The sequence below is a fragment of the Oncorhynchus nerka genome, linkage group LG4, assembly GCF_034236695.1.
Source record: "Oncorhynchus nerka isolate Pitt River linkage group LG4, Oner_Uvic_2.0, whole genome shotgun sequence".
In the NCBI taxonomy this organism is placed as follows: Eukaryota; Metazoa; Chordata; class Actinopteri; order Salmoniformes; family Salmonidae; genus Oncorhynchus; species Oncorhynchus nerka.
In genome coordinates, this window is record NC_088399.1 from 48,895,994 (window position 1) to 48,918,420 (window position 22,427).

At 42.7% G+C, this 22,427-nt stretch overlaps 1 protein-coding gene across 1 annotated transcript in view; it reads right to left on the reverse strand.

Moving 5' to 3' along the window:
* Window positions 1-5,424: 5,424 nt before the first annotated feature.
* Window positions 5,425-22,427, reverse strand: part of LOC115126827 (mucin-2-like) — a 48,002-nt gene continuing 30,999 nt past the window's right edge. Inside the window, exon 4 of the mRNA XM_029656469.2 lies at window positions 5,425-6,478. Within this exon, the coding sequence (XP_029512329.2) occupies window positions 6,277-6,478 (202 nt within the window). The 3' untranslated portion in view covers window positions 5,425-6,276. The remainder of the gene's footprint in view (window positions 6,479-22,427) is intronic.

Sequence of the window (22,427 nt, forward strand, 5' to 3'; positions counted from 1 at the left end):
ACTGTGAGAGGTGAGCCGTCCTCAGGAAAGGAGCTTATCAAGGCATCAAGCTCATTGATGAACTCTCCGAGGGAACCTGGAGGGCGATAAATGATAAGGATGTTAAGCTTGAAAGGGCTGGTAACTGTGACAGCATGGAATTCAAAGGAGGCGATAGACAGATGGGTAAGGGGAGAAAGAGAGAATGACCACTTGGGAGAGATGAGGATCCCGGTGCCACCACCCCGCTGACCAGAAGCTCTCGGGGTGTGCGAGAGCACGTGGGCGGACGAAGAGAGAGCAGTAGGAGTAGCGGTGTTGTCTGTGGTGATCCATGTTTCCGTCAGAGCCAAGAAGTCGAGGGACTGGAGGGAGGCATAGGCTGAGATGAACTCTGCCTTGTTGGCCGCAGATCGGCAGTTCCAGAGGCTACCGGAGACCTGGAACTCCACGTGGGTCGTGCGCGCTGGGACCACCAGATTAGGGTGGCCGTGGCCATGCGGTGTGGAGCGTTTGTATGGTCTGTGCAGAGAGGAGAGAACAGGGATAGACAGACACATAGTTGACAGGCTAGAGAAGAGGCTACGCTAATGCAGAGGAGATTGGAATGACAAGTGGACTACACGTCTCGAATGTTCAGAAAGTTAAGCTTACGTAGCAAGAATCTAATTGACTAAAATGATTAAAATGATACAGTACTGCTGAGGTAGGCTAGCTGCGTTGTTGACACTACCTAATCAAGTCGTTCCGTTGAGTGTGAAGTTTCTACAATGCTGCTTTTGGGCTAGCTGGCTAGCTAGCAGTGTTGGTTACGTTACGTTGCGTTAGGAGAACGACAATAGCTGGCTAGCTAACCTAGAAAATCGCTCTAGACTACACAATTATCTTTGAAACAAAGACGGCTATGTAGCTAGCTATGTAGCTAGCTACGATCAAACAAATCACACCGTTGGGACTGTAATGAAATGAAATGAAAATATGATACCACCTGTGGAGCGAAGCGGAATGCGACCGGAATGCGAAAGTTCTATTCAGTAGACGTTGGCTGGCTATTGGCTAGCTAGGAGTGTCTCCTACGTTAAGGACGACAAAATAGCTGGCTAGCTAACCTCGGTAAATTAAGATAATCACTCTAAGACTACACACTCTAACTACACAATTATCTTGGATACGAAGACAGCAAAGACAACTATGTAGCTAGCTAACACTACACTAATCAAGTCGTTCAGTTGAGTGTGATAGTTATTACAGTGCTACGGTAGACGGTGAACGTGTTGGGCAGATAGGAGACGACGAAATACGATAATTACGCAATTATCTTTGATACAACGACGACTATGTAGCTAGCTAAGAAGAAATTGCTAAGATTAGACAAATCAGACCGTTGTACTATAATGAAATGTAATGAAATGTAATGAAAAAGTTATACAACCTGCAGACCGAAGCGCGGATGCGACCGGCTCGCTCCAACTGAATTACAGGTTAGTGATGTATTTAATCAAAGCACTAGTGAGGAAATAATAAAAGACATCTAGCTTGCTCCTCATCATTTTGTAGACTTTTGGCAAACAATGCTTTGTATAGCTGTCTAAGTGTCTAAGTGGATCACATTGGCTGTACAGTGGAAGGACCATATTTGTTGTCATCTGATAAGAAAGTGAAACATAATTTCTATATTCTTTAACAGCTTTGGCTAATGACTCATAATAGCATCCATCTTCAGCACGTACAAGGGCAGACATGGATTTCATGCACTTTTGTTGATGCCTCGGGTAAGAATTTGTCAGTGAAGCCTATTAGCTGCATTGCATTGGATTGCGTTGCGTGGGCCAACTTTGACCCTGGCATCGCTTTGAAGTGTCTCGAAACAGACATCGTGTTCATCCATTTGAACCCATCACTCCTGCTTCTCAGCCACTGTAACGCTACACTCTGACATCTGTCTTTAGACTCACACCGACAAAGCAGAGCCGAATTGATGTGAGGGGAGCTGCTTTTGTGAATCACCCTTATCTGTTCTGCAGCACTGACAAAATGTGTTACCTTTACCGTTTCCCAGTCCAACCTGGCTGTGTATTTGTATGTATTCTGAGCCAGTCTTCCTCTCTTTCCCTTTTGTTCCTTCCTCCCAGGCGGACCTCGGATCTTCTTCTCTGTTCTGTAATCCCTGCTCTGTCATCAGGATTACAGCTCACTGCTGTACAGGATTAATGACTGACAACTCTACACTCCTCACACAGAGCCAAGGAAGGGAGATGGGGAAAGGCCTCTGGATGTGTGGGTGAGAAACAACTGTGTTGCTCTGGGGGGGGATCATGTAATATCATCTGGGAGAAGCACTATACATTTGGGGTGTGTATGTTGGAGGGGTTGTGTGTGTGTGTGGGAGGGGGATTGTGCGTGTTTGTGTGTTTATATATTTTTTTTAGGACTGTGATACTTGCACAGCAAAAGCACTTCCACTTATATACCTCATTGGAGCACAACAGGATACAGGGTTCAGTTGGTGAGCCTCGGGCCTCTACTGAACTGAATTAGGCTGTGTGATGCAATGTCCCAGAATGTGTGTGTTTGTGTGTGTGTGTGTGTGTGTGTGCGAGAGAAACTTTGTCACTCTGTGTGTGTGTGAGGGTCCAGGTGCTCACCAGCAAGAACTTGGCAGTGCTTTCTCTCCAAATGTTCAACCAAGTGTCCTATCTATCAACACATGAGGGCATGTTGCTTGAAACCTGTTCAGAGTGGCAGCCTGAAACAGTTAGGCTGTTTGGTTGTGTCTGTGAATCCTTGAAAAATCAATTCTGTCTCTGCAACATCTGCCACATTACATCTGTTCCCAAACGAAACACTCCGTTCTCCTTCCTTCCTGTCTTGTCTGTATTGGGAAACTGCAAGAAAAAATAAGCCTAGGTAGCCGAGTGGTTAGAGCATTGGGCCAGTAACTGAAAGGTTGCTGGGTCAAATCCCTGAGCTGACAAGGTACAAATCTGTCATTCTGCCTCTGAGCAAAGCAGTTAAACCACTATTTCCCAGGTGCCGATTCAGAGGGGTTGGGTTAAATGCGGAAGACACATTTCAGTTGAAGGCATTCAGTTGGACAACTGACTATGTATCCCCCTTTCCCAATCAATTGCATATGATTTTGAAGAAAACAAAGTGACTGTTGTTGTCAAACGTTTGTGCAGACTTTTGACACAATATACACTGCTCAAAAAAATAAAGGGAACACTTAAACAACACAATGTAACTCCAAGTCAATCACACTTCTGTGAAATCAAACTGTCCACTTGGACTATGGAATAGTGGAATAGAATAGTGGAATGGAATAGACAACAGGTGGAAATTATAGGCAATTAGCAAGAAACCCCCAATAAAGGAGTGGTTCTGCAGGTGGGGACCACAGACCACTTCTCAGTTCCTATGCTTCCTGGCTGATGTTTTTGGTCACTTTTGAATGCTGGCGGTGCTTTCACTCTAGTGGTAGCATGAGATGGAGTCTACAACCCATACAAGTGGCTCAGGTAGTGCAGCTCATCCAGGATGATACATCAATGTGAGCTGTGGCAAGAAGGTTTGCTGTGTCTGTCAGCGTAGTGTCCAGAGCATGGAGGCGCTACCAGGACACAGGCCAGTACATCAGGAGACGTGGAGGAGGCTGTAGGAGGGCAACAACCCAGCCGCAGGACCGCTACCTCCGCCTTTGTGCAAGGAGGAGCAGGAGGAGCACTGCCAGAGCCCTGCAAAATGACCTCCAGCAGGCCACAAATGTGCATGTGTCTGCTCAAACGGTCAGAAACAGACTCCATGAGGGTGGTATGAGGGCCCGACGTCCACAGGTGGGGGTTGTGCTTACAGCCCAACACCGTGCAGGACGTTTGGCATTTGCCAGAGAACACCAAGATTGGCAAATTCGTCACTGGCGCCCAGTGATCTTCACAGATGAAAGCAGGTTCACACTGAGCACATGTGACAGACGTGACAGAGTCTGGAGACGCCATGGAGAACGTTCTGCTGCCTGCAACATCCTCCAGCATGACCAGTTTGGCGGTGGACCAGTCATGGTGTGGGGTGGCATTTCTTTGGGGGGTCGCACAGCCCTCCATGTGCTTGCCAGAGGTAGCCTGACTGCCATTAGGTACCGAGATGAGATCCTCAGACCCTTGTGAGACCATATGCTGGTGCAGTTGGCCCTGGGTTCCTCCTAATGCAAGACAATGCTAGACCTCATGTGGCTGGAGTGTGTCAGCAGTTCCTGCAAGAGGAAGGCATTGATGCTATGGACTGGCCCGCCCGTTCCCCAGACCTGAATCCAATTGAGCACATCTGGGACATCATGTCTCGCTCCATCCACCAACGCCACGTTGCACCGCAGACTGTCCAGGAGTTGGCGGATGCTTTAGTCCAGGTCTGGGAGGAGATCCCTCAGGAGACCATCCACCACCTCATCAGGAGCATGCCCAGGCGTTGTAGGGAGGTCATACAGGCACGTGGAGGCCACACACACTACTGAGCCTAATTTTGACTTGTTTTAAGGACATTACATTAAAGTTGGATCAGCCTGTAGTGTGGTTTTCAACTTTAATTTTGAGTGTGACTCCAAATCCAGACCTCCATGGGTTGATACATTTGATTTCCATTGATACTTTTTGTGTGATTTTGTTGTCAGCACATTCAACTATGTAATGAAAAAAGTTTTAATAAGAATATTTCATTCATTCAGATCTAGGATGTGTTATTTTAGTGTTCCCTTTATTTTTTTGAGCAGTGTATATACAGTGCACCATAATTTGCAAATAAATTCATTAAAAATCCTACAATGTGATTTTCTGGATTTCTTTTCTCATTTTGTCTGTCATAGTTGAAGTGTACCTATGATGAAAATTACAGGCCTCTCCCATCTTTTTAAGTGGGAGAACTTGATCAATTGGTGGCTGACTAAATACTTTTTTGACCCACTGTATATACAAAATATATATATTGTATATGTCACGATGAGAAGACCATCACTAACGAGGAATCTGCTGTGTTTTTGGTCGTTTGCAGTCGTCAAGCAGCTGTGGCTTTTTTTTTGTGAGACGAGCCCCGGAGCGTACAGGACAAGTGGGTCTGCAAAGCCATCTGGGGGACCATAATGCACTGCTACTGCATCTTCTTGTGTTGGGTTGCATAATGTTTCGGGTCCTGCATCGCTTGAGGTCAACAGGCGTTTCATCCCAATCGATGTATTGGCATGCAGAACAGTTGTTCGTTGAAACACCATTGTGTCATGACCACAGTCTTACTAAAGTTGAAGTGATTATTCACTCATAATATATGCCACCCAGCGCATACTTTTCCATTGCGACTTGCAATAAAGTAAGTACTAGTGCTATAGGTGCTATATACTTGTGTTCATCCTGTTAAAAGTCAATGAGAGGATAAAGGACATAAAGCAAACAAATTGTGGTAAAATAGTTTATAGACCAGTAATCCGTATCTGAAATATAGCAATTCAAGCAGTAGATCACTCTGTTTTATGTACACTTTCATCTTTTTTTTACCCTCACTTTTTCTTGTGGTGCATTTCTCAGCCTGACCTTGTGTGTGTAGTTTTTGAATGATCAATTCTATTAAAAGTTTGAAATAAGGGTCATCATAATAATTGATTGGCTGAAACATCTCTGGATATAAAAGCTGGTGTTCTGACCCTCATTTGTCCATTAGTGATGAGGATGGATCCTTCCTCTCTTCTCTCTGTACACTCATTCTTTTCCTCTCGTTTTGACTCCCTAGCCTTTTATACTTAGTCACTTCCCTTTCTTTTCTCCTTACCTTTTTCCTTTTCATCTTCTACACTTTCATTTCTATAATTGCCTCTACCAGGTAGGTCAAGTTTTTCAGAAGACTTCAGCACATTTTACAGTGCATCCCTCCCCGCACGAACAACTGATCTCAGGTGCTGAAGAGGCATCTTGGCGCTACGACAACACATGCATGTTCCACTCTCCATTCTATACAGTTCAAACACGTCAGGATCAAAACAGATTCCATTCACCACCACACTAGGGGTCTTCCAGGTCCTTTAACTGCCATCATACCTCTTTAATATCCCTTTTATACCTCACTTTTTTTCATTTTTTTTTCATTTTCCCTCTTGTTTGCTGCTTCTTCTAACACTTGTTTTGAGCGTCTGTTTGTATCTTTCTCTCTCCTTCCATATCTGGGCCCCACACTCTACACACTACCACTCAGTCCTCCGCAGTTTTTAGAAGGAGTGTCCTAATTCATGGTGTCCTTCCCTACTCTTCCCCTTTTTAAAATTCACAAGAACCAAAAGCACTTCTTCCGGCTCTTCTTGCCGCTGTGAGGGGGGCGTGCCGGTGTCACCGGCAGGGGTGAGTCCTGGCGGTGTGGCGTGGTGGGCTGGGGGGTCACAGCGGCTAGGGGGGAGCCCTCTGGAGGGTCTCCTACCCGCCACGTGCGGGTTACTGCCCCCTCCTGCAGCCGGAAGTCATGCTCCACACTGCAGAGAAGAGACAGAATGATTAAGTCACAAATACCCGCCTCTCACTATCATGTCAACCTGAACTGTACCATACTGGCTTGGATATTTTCTTTTCACATTGGGTGCGTTCATAAATTCACTCTTGCAATCTACTCCTTACTGAGCTCTGGTTTGAGAGTCCCAGAGCTCAGAATAATTGATGCATGTACAAACAACCTACACCTGGTTGTTATGACAGGTTTCAGTAAACATAAAAAAACTCAATTCAATTCTTGCCAGTAAAACAGTTAAAGTCACTGGCCCTCTAGATAACATGAAAACAGTCGAACCAGCTCTGCTAAGGTAAGTCAAATGTTCAGAGTAAAGTCTTCTCTCATTTACTGTATGTCTGGATCTAGCTACCAAGCTAGCCAGCTTTAGCCAGTTAGCGTCAGTGCTTGACTGCCATTGTGAGATCAGAATGCTAGAATCAACCCTACTCTTCACCCAGAGCGTCCAGTGTGTGGTCTGACCGCTCTCAGAGTGAAAAGCTCTGAATTTATGAACAGACAATCTGACAATGCTCTGAGTCTATGAACAGTCCAGAGCGCACTCTGGAGGCAATTTACGAACACACCCATTGTCCTTTCCTGCTTTGGTTCCAACAACTATGGTGGATGAGTAAGTAAGTCAGCACAGTACAGCCTGGTTCAGCTTGGCTCCATAGTGTGAATAAACCAAAAGAGGGGTAGAAAAATCAAGAGAAAAAGGAAGAAAAATAAAAGGCAGCTAAGATGCTGATTCGGTGGTGACTGTATAGCTTTAGGGCCTAGTATGTAGGAGTAGAGTCAGGTTTAAACGCTGACGCACCCCCTCCACAGTCTATAAGCTATTCAGGTGAGGCATTAATAAATAAACACATCATAGATAAAGAAAAGCCTATAAGGATCATATTTACCTGCAGCTACACATTCAGTAAACTGAATTGTGCCTCCCCCTGCAAGCATATTTTATATTTTTTTACTTTGCTGCTTGCTGTTCTTTCTGATTATTCAGTGAGTGTCCTAGTTAGGTGGAGTTTCTCATCACAGCATCACTCCTCCCTCTTTCAGTGGGAGGAGAGAGAGAGAGAGAGAGCGAATGAGTGGGATAGAGAGATGCAGAGGGCGAGACACAACAGCAGGACCCTGAGCTTCAACAGCAGAACAATGAGATGTATCAGGAGCTTCATATTCTTCTCAATTCATACTAGACATCCGGCTTAGCCCCCCCCCCCCCCCCCGCACACACACACACACACATATATATATATAGTCACTCGCTCAACAGCCACTTCAGTTATTCAAACGCACAAGAACACTCAGGAATTTAGGCACTCAGACAGACACAGGCAAGTAGAGTAATGGACAAAAGGCAGGCAACAGTACAGACAGAGTATCTCAAAGAGGATTTCATCCATCCCCACTGTATACTACTGTAGAAGAAGGTATACTACTGTACAGAAGGTGGGGAAAAGTCACTTCAAAACCAAACCTCTTTTCGCTCTGGAATGTAAAGAGTCTATCCATGGAAGCATAGGGGACTGCTGTGTGACTGACTGCTCAAAGCTTCAGATAAAAACACAGACCAACTCCAGCAGCGCTTAAATAGTGGTGAGACAGCCTCAAACACTAGCTGAGTAGCCTGCCCCATCCCAACACACACACACACACACACACACACAAACATGCCCCTCTGTACGTGCCACCACTATCCCAAGACAGCACCCCACCAGAGTTCCCCAGTGAGATGTCCTATGTTCCTGCTGTGTAAATGAAAAGCCCCAGTCTGTGGCCCCAGCGTGATCAATGCTCGACAGGCACTGGAGGGAGCTGTCCGCCCTCAACCTTAATTATCTCAGCTAGCATCGAGCATCAAGAAAGCCTACTTAGTGACTACGGTGCTGTGGCACCAAACACAACACAACACAACACACACACACACCGTGCATGCAAGCACACACACACACTCCTACCCCTTTGCTGTGCTACTGATGTGCTCTCCTAAAATATGTTTTAACCCTCAAGCTACAGATTGGTGTCAATTTGACACAAGAGGCATAATTTTGATCTTAGCCCAAATGTGGTTTATTCAATTCTTGATTTTTTTTCATGACTGTCAATCAACTTGTTCTTAACAAATCTAAATTATTGTTTTGTGTGGACTTAGTTTAGTGAGTCCTTTTGGGTCATTTTGACCGCAGCCAAAAACACCTATTTCGGCCTATAGTAATTTGATAGATTCCAAAAAATATGATAGTAATTTATGTTTTTTTATGGAAACATAATTACAAGTTATCCATATACAGCCAGAAGGTGGAGGGGGACCAGTATCAGTGATTGTGATCAGATAGACAGCTCATCTGCAGAGATACAGTGCCTTGCAAAAGTATTCATCCCCCTTGGCATTTTGCCTATTGTATTACAACCTGTAATTTAAATGGGTTTTTATTTGGATTTCATGTAATGGGCACAAAATAGTCCAAACTGGTGAGGTGAAATGAAAAAAATTATTTGTTTCAAAAAATTCAAAAAAATTTAAAAGGGAAAAGTGGTGCATGCATATGTATTCACCCCCTTTGCTATGAAGCCCCTACATAAGATCTGGTGCAACCAATTACCTTCAGAAGTCACATAATTAGTTACATTGCACACAGGTGGACTTTATTTAAGTGTCACATGATCATGATCTATCACATGATCTCAGTATACATACACCTGTTCTGAAAGGCCCCAGAGTCTGCAACACAACTAAGCAAGGGGCACCACCAAGCAAGCAGCACCATGAAGACCAAGGAGCTCTCCAAACAGGTCAGGGACAAAGTTGTGGAGAAGTACACATCAGGGTTGGATTATTTAAAAAAAATCTGAAACTTTGAACATCCCACGGAGCACCATTAAATCCATTATTAAAAAATGGAAAGAATATGGCACCAAAACAAACCTGCAAAGAGGGTGTCACCCACCAAAACCCATGGACCAGGCAAGGAGGGCATTAATCAGAGAGGCAAAAAAGAGACCAAAGATGACCCTGAAGGAGCTGCAAAGCTCCACAGCGGAGATTGGAGTATCTGTCCATAGGACCACTTTAAGCCGTACACTCCACAGAACTGGGCTTTATGTAAGAGTTTGTCAGAAAAAATACATTGCTTAAGAAAAAAATGAGCCAACACGTTTGGTGTTCGCCAAAAGGCATGTGGGAGACTCCTCAAACATATGGAAGAAGGTACTCTGGTCAGATGAGACTAAAATTTTGCTTTTTGGCCATCAAGGGAAATGTTATGTCTGGCGCAAACCCAACACCTCTCATCACCCTGAGAAGATCATCCCCACAGTGAAGCATGGTGGTGGCAGCATCATGCTGTGGGGATGTTTTTCATCAGCAGGGACTGGGAAACTGGTCAGAATTGAAGGAATGATGGATATGGCTACATACAGGTAAATTCTTGAGGGAAACCTGTTTCAGTCTTCAAGAGATTTGAGACTGGGGAGGAGGTTCACCTTCCAGCAGGACAATGACCCTAAGCATACTGCTAACGCAATACTCGAGGGGTTTAAAGGGAAACATTGAAATGTCTTGGAATGGTCTAGTTTAAGCCCAGACCTCAATCCAATTGAGATTCTGGTATGACTTAAAGACTGCTGTACACCAGCGGAACCCATCCAACTTGAAGGAGCTGGAGCAGTTTTGCCTCGAAGAATGGGCAAAAATCCCACTGGCTAGATGTGCCAAGCTTATAAAGACATACCCCAAGAGACATGCAGCTGTAATTGCTGCAAAAGGTGGCTCTACAAAGTATCGACTTTGAGTGGGGGGTGTGAATAGATATTCACGCTCAAGTTTTCATTTTTCTGGTCTTATTTCTTGTTTGTTTCACAATAAAACATATTTTGCATCTCCAAAGTGGTAGGCATGTTGTGTAAATCAAATGATACAACAAATCAATTTTAATTCCAGGTTGTAAGGTAACAAAATAGAAAAAAATGCCAAGGGGGTGAATACTTTCGCAAGTCACTGTATATAGCGCCCCATGTACTCACCTAAGATTGTACTTTTCTATACCACGTACAGTATCTTATAACTTTGTAAAAAAAAACAACTAAACTACCTTATTTCTGTGCACATAAAAATCTACTGATGGTATATAAAGTCTGCCATTTGTAATAAATAATTGATTGACCTGCAATACACTCCGAATCAACACATAGTCTCTGAAAAGTATTTCTAAGGCGAAACCAGGTTTCTCTGGTCATAATATTAAAGGGCGACTGCACTTCCTGATTTGGTCTTGACTGAAGGCAAACAAGAGTTGTCTTGAATGTCGGTCTTGTCTCAGCTCAGCTGTGCTACAACACAATATTCTATAACTGGCTAGTTTTGTCTCATCTCTCCTTATGTCCGCTGTTAGATCTTTCCCGGGGGACAAATCCCAGAACTACTAATATCTCTACAACAGGTGTAGGCTACATGTGGACATTGCACAAATATCGCCTAGCTTTAGTGTAGATACATTTAACAACGACAATCAATGAGTGTGTTGAGACTACAATGACACAAATGTTATGCTGTAAATATCATATTGATGTGCTTATGCAGCCTAGACTTAGCTAATAAATAATAATAAGTTGTGTGTAGAAGTTTGTAGAGTACAACTTCAGGTGTCTAACCAGAACTAGAATGGCATTCTATTTGTCCATTTGGACAAATCTAAGGATTTGTCTGTCTAACCACACACTGACATGCACAGCTCTTTGGGTGAGGCTCTCTCTCCAGTGGGTGAGGAAGTCCTTTCCATTTATGTAATGTATTACAGGTTATGGACAGGTGCAGTCAGGTGGCAGGAGGATTGGAGTGCATGACATTCCATCCTGGATATGACAGCGTTTTCCCATAGAGATAGCTAGAGGACTCATCTTTGTACCTGTGCCATTAAAGTGCCTGTGATAGCATGGGCAGAACCATTGAGGCTATCTCCAATAAGAAGTAATCCGTTTTCTTCTTCACGATTGGCTGATCCCTCCTGATGACCCAGTGGGACATGACTCTAACCGGGTCACCAGCAGGGATCAGCCAATGAATTTGGAAGTCCCATCCAGTTGACTACATTAAAATGGTGGAAGCCCTGTTGAAAAATGTTTCTTAAACGGAAGCAAACGGAACAAAACAGGGATAAACATACCTGAAATTGTCCAAAAGAAACTCTTGTTTGCAACTGTTGGACTAAAGATTACATCCTAGATCAGGTAGATGCAGGCAAGAGTGTGCAAGGCGGTATTGAATGTGTCACTGTCTGTCACCTTGATTACTCAAATGTTTCTTTTGACCTGTGCACCTACGTTGTAAACTTTCATTCATAGATTAGGTTGTAGCAACCTCATGATGGGTACAGGGAGAATTAGAGTTTCATGTAGTATCCTAAACCTATCGATGTTACATTGAGCTGGGTGAATGGAATGTGAATGACAGTCATCCAATATGCTGTAATAGCAATAAGGCCATGCTCATAAAAAATAAAAAACTGCGTCCCACATTTGAAATGGCACCGACCGCCACTGATCTATATACAGGGAGTACCAGTTCCCAGTGGGCAGGTTTGGGAAGTAAAGGATGACATGTAATCCGTTACATGTAAATGATTTTAAAAAACGGTCACTTTTATCTGTTACGTTACCAGCAAAAATATTGTAATCAGATCACCGATACTTTTGAAAAACTAGATTCATTTGGACGATTACTTTTAAATTCCGAAAGAACGTTTGCAAAAAAAAAACTTTGACACTTTTCTGTTTTCTCAATTATATTCAAATCAGCATTGAAAAAAAGGCGCAAGTTTAAGTTTGTTCGACCTGAGCGAGTCTGACCAGAAGTTAGAGACCAATATGATGACACACACCAAATGTGTTTGATGGATCGCGGGAAAAGAGCAGGAATAGGCTTTTGTGGGCTACAGTCCAAGCTATGTCTTCCAATGGTGCGACTGCTGTCGGCATACAAAGATTATCCAACTTGAATAAACGCTTGGAGGTAAGGATGACAGTAGTGGTGTAGTCTACGGCGATACGGATATCACTTATTATTGATATCTACATAGCGCATTGATGTGAATCACACTGCTGCCCTCTCATTTAGCTATTTGCGCCTTAAGGGTTGTGTTTGTTGTGGATGGCTGTTCACAAGTCTAAATGTGTATTTGAACCCAATAATGGTTGCATTCAAGAAGTTTAAACTGCCTATCGATCATTGTTTTTGAAACCAGTGGACAGCCAGTGAAAAATGTGCTCTTGCAACAGTTGCATAGTGCAGATAAAAGCCTATGGAATAAAAGTGAGGATTTTATTGCTCAATCTAAATCATTCCGATTAAAAAAAAATGCATAGGCCTAATGGACACATGCTCAAACTCGCACACTTTGATAGACTTAAAGGGACAATCTGTCGTTGCTACATCCATTTTTTGATTTATAAATTATACATACAGTACCAGTCAAAGGTTTGGACACAACTACTCATTCAAGGGTTTTTCTTCATCAAAAATATGGAATAATGTAGTAACCAAAAAATAGTAAAACAAATCAAAATATATTTTAGATTGTAGATTCTTGAAAGTATGGGACATTTCTCCAAAAAGTACGATCTTTGTCCCTATGTACAGTTGCAAACCGGCGGTTTCGGAGCAGTGGCTTCTACCTTGCTGAGCGGCCTTTCAGGTTGTCGATATAGGACTTGTTTTACTGTGGATATAGATACTTTTGTACCTGTTTCCTCCAGCATCTTCACAAGGTCCTTTGCTGTTGTTCTGTGATTGATTTGCACTTTTTGCAACAAAGTACGTTCATCTCTAGGAGACAGAACGCGTCTCCTTCCTGAGTGGTATAATGGCTGCGTGGTCCCATGGTGTTTATACTTGCGTAATATTGTTTGTACAGATGAACGTGGTTTCTTCAGGGGTTTGGAATTTTTTCCCAAGGATGAACCAGACTTGTGGAGGTCTTGGCTGATTTCTTTTGATTTTCCCATGATGTCAAGCAAAGAGGCACTGAGTTTAACGGTAGGCCTTGAAATACATCCACAGATAGACCTCCAATTGACACAAATGATGTCAATTAGCCAATCAGAAGCTTCTAAAGCCATTACATTATTTTTTGGAATTTTCCAAGCTGTTTAAAGGCACAGTCAACTTAGTGTATGTTATCTTCTGACCCACTGGAATTGTGATACAGTGAAATAATCTGTCTGTAAACAATTGTTGGAAAAATTACTTGTATCATGCACAAACTTTCCACAACTATGTTAACGAAATTTGTGGAGTGGTTGAAAAAAAGAGTTTTAATACCTCCAACCTAAGTGTATGTAAACTTCAACTGTATATAAAAATATATATTTTCTAAATAACATTTAGTTCACATTTCTATTTCATCTTTACAATCATTTGAATGATATTTTGATTTCATCTCTTCAGTTTGTGTTGGAAAGAGAAAGGTTCATGTCTAATCATTTTTTTCTTTCTCTTGTGGTCTCTGGATAGACAAACCTAGCTAGCTCAGCCATTGGCTAGCCCTCCAGAAGCTGGAAATAAGGCCTTTACCATTTAATTATATTAAACCAGAATTGTGCAGTGACAGTGGAATGAACCAATCACATTTTGACTTGCAATGGATGGAACCATTCAAAATAAGTCACGTGTGAGAGCACGAGCAAATAATCAGTGGTGCAAGCAGTACTTTTCCCACGCTAACGCTTGTAATGTTAGCTAGCTTGTGTTTGTAGTAGTGTGACAATGGTGACGCTGGCTTCCGCAGCTGTTATTAACTTCAACATGGATGTTGTTGATCATTTTTTAATATCACCCTTTTTAAGATGAACTTTCAAACTTCTTTCAAACAAATTATCGCCGTTTGGTGAGTGGCACTGTTTTTTTTGTTGCAGCTTACTTGCAAGCTAATTCTTTCTTTCTTTATTTTTCACCTTTATTTAACCAGGTAGGCCAGTTGAGAACAAATTCTCATTTACATTTACATTTAAGTCATTTAGCAGACGCTCTTATCCAGAGCGACTTACAAATTGGTGTGTTCACCTTAAGACATCCAGTGGAACAGCCACTTTACAATAATGCATCTACATCTTTTAAGGGGGGGGGGGGTGAGAAGGATTACTTTATCCTATCCTAGGTATTCCTGAAAGAGGTGGGGTTTCAGGTGTCTCCGGAAGGTGGTGATTGACTCCTGGTCAAGATAAAGCAAAGCAGTGCGACAAAAACAACAACACAGAGTTACACATAAACAAACGTACGGTCAATAATACATTCCAAAAAAAATAAAGAAAAATCTATGTACAGTGTGTGCAAATGTAGAAGAGTAGGGAGGTAGGCAACAAATAGGGGAAATACTTACAATGGTCTTTGAAAATAATGACTGTGTAACGTTGTTGAATTTAAACTTTAGATCACTGGTGTGATGAACGTGATAGAATATATTTGCAATCGGAAGTCATTGCTGGTATGTTCATTTCATTTTGGAAATGAAATAGTTGTGTCACGTTTTAGAGAAGACCCAAATTCGAGGTACAGAATGGCAGGCAGTCTTAGGGTCAGGGCAGGCAGAGGTCAAAAATCCAGTGTGGTGTGACACAGAACGGCAGGCAGGGTCAGGGCAGGCGGAATGGTCAAAACTGGGAGAACTAGAAAACAGGAACTAGAAACAGGAGCAAGCCCCCCTCACCTCTCTGATTCAGAGGGGTTGGGTTAAATGCGGAAGATACAGTTTGGTTGAATGAATTCAATTGTGCAACTGACTTGGCACCCCCTTTCCCCTGGTGTGATAGTGGTGTCAGGCTACCATAGGTTGTGCAAACAGTGTGATTTGTTTTGCTGGTCGCATTATGTTATACATGTGTCCCTGTCGGTTCTGTCTCTGTGTGAGCGGCAACCCGGCAACCAGGCCTGTTTGATTAATTCATGATGTCTTCAAAATGCATTGCTCCTCACTAGAACTACAATGGTCTATCACATCCTCACACGGTCTCACTTATCATTGCAATGCGGATGACACTCAACTACTTTTCTCCTGCCTGGCAGTTATCTCAGCTTGGATGTCGACAGGAGGTCAGGTCCAGCCCTGCCCAGTCCAAGCTCTTCTCTGTCCTGGCACCCCAATGGTGGAATCAGCTTCCCCCTGAAGCTAGGACAGCAGAGTCCCTCCCCATTGTCTGAAAACATCTGAAACCCTACCGCTTCAAAGAGTATCTTAAATAAATCCACAGCAATCCCCTCGCACCCCCTCCTCACCCCTGTTAGTCCAAGAACTGATGCTCTGGTAATGTTTGCTTCACCTGATATAGAGGTCCTGGATGGCAGGGAGCTTGGCCCCAGTGATGTACTGGGCCGTCCGCACCACCCTCTGTAGCGCTTTGCGGTTGGAGGTGGTGCATTTGCCATACAAGGTGCTGAAGCAGCCAGTCAAGATGCTCTCGATGGCGCAGCTGTAGAACTTTTTGAGGATCCGAGAGCCCATGCCAAATATTTTCAGGCGCTGTTGTGCCCTCTTCACGACTGTGTATATGGACCATGTTAAGTCCTTAGTGATGTGGATGCCAAGGAACTTGAAGCTCTCGACCCGCTCCACTACAGCTCCGTCGATGTGGATGGAGGCGTGTTCTTTCCTCATTCTCCTGTAGTCCACAATCAGCTCCTTGGTCTTACTGACATTGAGGGAGAGGTTGTTGTCCTTGCACCACACTGCCAAGTCTCTGACCTCCTCCCTATAGGCTGTCTCATCGCTTCAGTGATCAGGCCTTCCACCATCATGTCAGCAGCAAACTTGATGATGGTGTTGGAGTCGTGCGTGGCCACACAGTTATGGTGAACAGAGAGTACAGGAGGGGACTAAGCACGCACCCCTTAGGGGCCCCCGTGTTGAGGGTCAGTGTGGAGGAGATGTTGTTGTCTACCGTCACCACCTGGGGTGGCCCGTCAGGAAGTCCTGGATCCAGTTGCAGAGGGAGTACCCAAGCTTGGTGATAAGCTTGGAGGGGACTCTGGTGTTGAACGCTGAACTGACATTTATGAACAGCATTCTCACATAGTTATTTCCCCTCTTGTCTAAGTGGGAGAGGGCAGTGTGAAGTGCAATTGAAATTGCGTCATCTGTGGATCTGTTGGGGCGGAATCGGGATTGTAGTGGGTCCAGGGTGTCTGCAATGATGGTGTTGTGTGTTATGACCAGCCTTTCAAAGCAATTCATAATTACGGCTGTGAGTGCTGCAGGGCGACAATCATTTCGGCATGTTACCTTGGGAACAGGGACTATGGTGGTCTGCTTAAAACATGTAGGTATTACAGACTGGGTCAGGGAGAGGTTGAGAATGTCAGTGAAGACACTTGCCAGCTGGTCAGCGCATGCTCTGAGTACACATCGTAGTAATCCATCTGGCCCTGCGGCCTTGTGAATGCTAACCTGTTTAAAGGTTTTATTGGCTACGGAGAGCGTGATCACACAGTCGTCCGGAACAGCTGGTGCCCTCATGCATAGTTCAGTGTTTCTAGTCTCGAAGCACGCATAGAAGGTATTTAGCTTGTCTGGGCTTGCATCACTGGACAGCTTGCGGCTGGGTTTCCTTTTGTAATCCATGGTAGTTTGCAAGCCCTTGGTAAACTCTGATTTACCAACCCAAAATACTCCCGCACAACCTCTTCTTGTGTCTCCACCAGATGGAGACTACAAGTGTAATGGCTGCGCTAAATGCCCTGGCACTTGCAAATGTAGATCATTCAAAACAAACTATGATCGTATGTTATCCATTCACGCTTTTTTATATGTTCTATTTATTTCTGTAAATCAACCAAGTCACAGCCAGCCCTGATTACAGACACCTTTGTGTGTCCTTTCAAACCATATAAACTAGTGACCCGCAGTGCTTGTCAATATACCCTGAAGACAAAAGCTTTGATGTTGAAACGTTGGTTATAAAATGATTGCATCTGAGCTCCTGGAGTGTGCGGCTCTCCTTTTCTATTCAAGTTTGCAAGCCCTGTCACATCCGACGAGCATCAGAGCCGGTGTAGTAGGATTCGACCTTTGTCCTGTATTGACACTTTACCTGGTTCATAAGCGGGCGTAGCAGTATTTCGTATAAGCGTCTGGATTAGTGTCCCGCTCATTAAGTTGCAGCTCTAGCCTTTAGCTCAGTGCGGATGTTGCCTGAAATCCATGGCTTCTGGTTGGAATATGTACGTACGGTTACCGTGGAGACAATGTCGTCAATGCACTTATTAATGAAGCTGGTGACTGATGTGGTAAACCCCAGAACATATTCCAGTCTGTGCTAGCGAAACAGTCCTGTAGCTTAGCATCCGCTTCATCGGACCATTTCCATATTGAGCGCGTACTTCCTGTTTGAGTATTTGCTTGTAAGCAGGAATTAGGATAGAGTTACATGCTGACCACACTGCTCGCATCGCTTGTGCAAGCGTTACAAAATAAATGTACACATACATGTTATTCAAACATTGCACCCACACTGCTCGTGTGCATCAGCGAGCATCTGCGTAGACGGGCGCTAAAATAGAACTTGGTTCTATATGTGACGCTCAACGTGCTGCAAGTCCTGCCTCTCAAATCTCCTCATTGTTTTTTTTGGGCATATACTCACGTGCCATCTCCTCGTTGGTTTTTAGGAGCATATATCTACGTGGATGATTGAAAGATGAAGTGAGGTCCACACTCGGTTGTAGTAATGCACCATAAAGTTGGTTGCCAACTGCCATATCAAGTCCAAGAAGAAAAAGAAGCCTTAAAGAAGGAGGAGAGATGATGAGAAACTAATTTGGTTTACCGTTTTATCTGTGGATTAATTGTCAGAGTAGAGGACCTTGTGCATTTCAGATAAAATAACAACCCAATATTTATATCCCAGGACAAATTAGTTAGCAACAGCAAGCTAGTTAGCTAAATTACCATAAATGTTTAATGCTTTTCGACCAGTCCCCAGTCCCCCCTAATATAATTGGTTCAGAGTTTGTTTTGATATATCAACCTGCGTATCCTGATCGCGTCTAGTGTGGGGGGACAAAATCGACATGCGCGCCATGGTGCACGCAGACGCATGTGGGGTCTGGTCAGCATGTTATGATCATATTTGCAAAATGGAGGGCATATGGGGAGAGCTTTGTATGCATCTCTGTGTGTGGAGTAAAGGTGACAGAGTAGAAATTAAGTAAAAAGGATTTCAGTTTTCCTGCATTAAAGTCGCCAGCCACTAGGAGCGCCGCCTCTGGGAGAGCATTTTCTTGTTTGCTTATGGCCCTATACAGCTCGTTCAGTGTGGTCTTAGTGCCAGCATTGGTTTGTGGTGGTAAATAGACAACTACAAAAAATATAGATGAAAACTCTCTTGGCAAATAGTGTGATCTAGAGTTTGTCATCAGGCCAGCAGAACCTTGAGACTTCCTTAATAGTAGAGATTGCGCACCAGTTGTTGTTAACAAAGAGACACACCCCCTCCTCTGAGCTTCCCCGATGCAACCATTCTGTGCTGCCAATGTATAGAAAAAACTGCTAGATTTATATTTACCTTATTCAGCCACAACTTTGAGAAACATAAGATATTACAGTTCTTCAGATCACATTGATAGGATAGTCTCGAACGGAAGCTCATCCAGTTTATTCTCCAGTGATTGCATAGAAGGGAGGTTCGAGGCAATTTATACACTCTCGACGTAGTCTCGTCAGGTATCCAGCAAGCCAGCCTCTATAGCACCATCTCCTCCTTCTTCGGGTATTGGGGATTTGGGCCTGGTCCGCAATAATCAATATGTCTTTCGCCTCCGACTCATTGAAGTAGAAGTTCTCGTCCTAATGGAGGTTAGTGACTTAATTGTTCTGATGTGTAGAAGCCCTTTTCGGTCGTAGGAAATGATTTCAGAAACATAATGTACAAAAAAGTTACGATCAGCGCCAAAAAAGACACAAAATTGCACAATTGGTTAGGAACCGCAATTCCCTCCGGCGCCATTATGACTGCTCGTAAATAGCTATAACCATGTAAAAAAATCTAAATGACCTAAGATACACACTTAGTTTCACTCAAAAGAGCTCATAAAGGTATGTCAGTAGTATGAATACTTGGTATGAATACTTGGTAGAACTGTAATACAGAAACTAGCTACCCGATGAAGATACAGATTGTTCTAAAAATTATTATTCTACTGGAAATGTTACAAATACCAGAATTCCTATAATATCCTCTAATATTCTACATGTGCAACTTGTTGTGATATTTTGGGAGCTATAACATTTAGTTTTGAAGTGACATAGAAGATTTTGGCATGCTTTTTGAAGCATGCTCCCATAGCCCCTATACGACTCCCATTATTTCACTAACTAATGCTGGCTGTGGGGTTAATAAAGAAAACGAAGACATATTTTTTGGTCAATGTCTTCCAGGATCACTTTTTATGTGAATTGAATAACTTTTTTTTCAATACAAATTTAGTATATTTCAAAAGTTTGTATACTGCCCCTTTTAAATGGCAGTTTTTTTCACCACATAAATATGACAATTAATATTTACTTCAAAATTCTGAAAACTAAATGATACTAATCAAATGATGGTAAATAAGTGTCTTAGTACTAATGTGGATTGTACTTTGGAAGAATGCTGCACATTATATGAAGGAAAAGTGCATATTTTCATTCAGCAAAAATAAGTCTATTTTGGTCATTTTTATATCAGATAACATTCATTACATGTATAATGATGTTTCGATAAGAAATAAGATGATATTTTGCTATGATTGTTGCTTTTTCCAATAGTTTCTTCTTGGGGTCAAAATGACCCCAGTTGGTAATCTCTGTATGTATAATATGTTGGTAGCTTGAGGGTTACGGAAAAGCTGTGTGGGTACATACAATTCAGTAATAATGGTTGTGTTGCAAATTATACTTCACTGCAGAGTGAGTCTAGATTCTGATAGTGAGATCGTAGAGAAAATTATTGGTATGGGATTCTTTACATGGGATTGTATCACTGATATGCATCTATACAGTGTATGCATTTAATCTTTAATTGGATCTTTTTGAGAATTTCTGAAGATATCGTTATGTAAAAAAGTTTTTGAATATACTGTAAGATGTTATCATATAATGTAAAACAATATTTGACGGTTTTCTGATTTTTTCTTGATTCTCTTGAAGGGGGATTTGAGGTGAATACAGCCACAGCCGGAGAGACCTATAGGGACTAGAGATGGGCTCAAAGAGACAACCCCCCCCCCAAAATGGGAATGTTCCTCAATACTGAAAAGGTTTTAGCAGCAAACCATTCCATTCCTACTGAGTGGCCTGGCCTCACTTTTGCTTGTTTCCACAGCTGGGTAGTACTGTATGTTGAAACAAAACAAATAAGGTGACGAGTAGTGACCTTGCTCAAGGGCACCACAACAGCGTATCCCACCAGGGACTTGGATCAGCAACTTTCTGGTCACAAGCGCACTAGTTGTCCTAACCCCAAGGTCTTACGGTATGCTGTAAACACAATAACACAACTATATTAAGGGACAACCAAGGTGAATGTCAGATCGTCTGGGATGAAACATGATTTTGTCCTAAGAAAATGGGCTCTGGTGGATTGGATTGCAAAATGGCATCAGCATTTCCCCTTTATAATCACAGATCACTATGTTTATTTCGGTGTTTGCCTGTATTTTACAGTGCCTTCAGAAAGTATTCATACCCCTTGACTTATTCCAAATTCAAAAAACACAATACCCCATAATGACAAAGTGAAAACATGTTTTTTGAAATGTTTGCACATTTATTGAAAAATAAATACAGAAATATCTCATTTACATAAGTGTTCACACCCCTGAGTCAATACTTCGTAGAAGAACCTTTGGCAGCGATTACAGCTGTGAGTTTTCCTGGGTAAGTCTTGGATTGTGCAACATTTGCCCATTACTCTTTTCAAAATTCTTCAAGCTTTGTCAAATTGTTTGTTGATCATTGCTAGACAACCATTTTCAGGTCTTGCCATAGATTTTCAAGCAGATTTAAGTAAAAACTGTAACTCCGTCATTCAAGAATATTCCCTGTTTTCTTGGAAGCAACCCCACTGTAGATTTGGCCTTGTGTTTTAGGTGAACTTATCTCCAAGTCTCTGGTGGAAAGCAGACTGACCCAGGTTTTCCTCTAGGATTTTGCCTGTGCTTAGCTCCATTCTGTACATTTTGTTTATCCTGAAAAACTCTCTAGTCCTTAACGATTACAAGCATACCCATAACATGATGCAACCACCACTGCTTGACAATATGGATAGTGGTACTCAGTAATGTATTGGATTTGCCCCAAACATCACACTTTATAATAAGGACACAAAGTTAATTGCTTTGCCACATTTTTTGCAGTATTATTTTAGTGCCTTGTTGCAAACAGGATGTATGTTTTGGAATATTTGTATTCCGTACAGGCTTCCTCCTTTTTACTGTCAATTAGGTAAGTTATGTGGTGTAACTACAATGTTGTTGATCCAGCCTCTGTTTTCTCCTGTCACAGCCATTAAACTCTGTAACTGTTTTAATGTCCCCATCTGCCTCATGGTGAAAAATCCCTGAGTGGTGTCCTCCCTCTCCGGAAACTGAATTCTTTGCGAGACATTGGAAAACCTCCCTGGTCTTTGTGGTTGAATCTGTGTTTGAAATTCACTGCTCGACTCGGGGAGCTTACTGATAGTTGTATGTGTGGGGTACAGAGATGAGGCAGTCATAAAACAATAATTTGAACACTATTATTGCACACAGAGTAAGTCCATGAAACTTTTTATGTGACTTGTTAAGCAATTAATTTTGTCCTGAACTTATTTAGGCTTGCCATAACAAAGGGGTTGAATACTTATTGACACAAGACATTTCAGCTTTTCATTTTTGATGAATTTGTAAACATTTTGAAAAAACATAAATC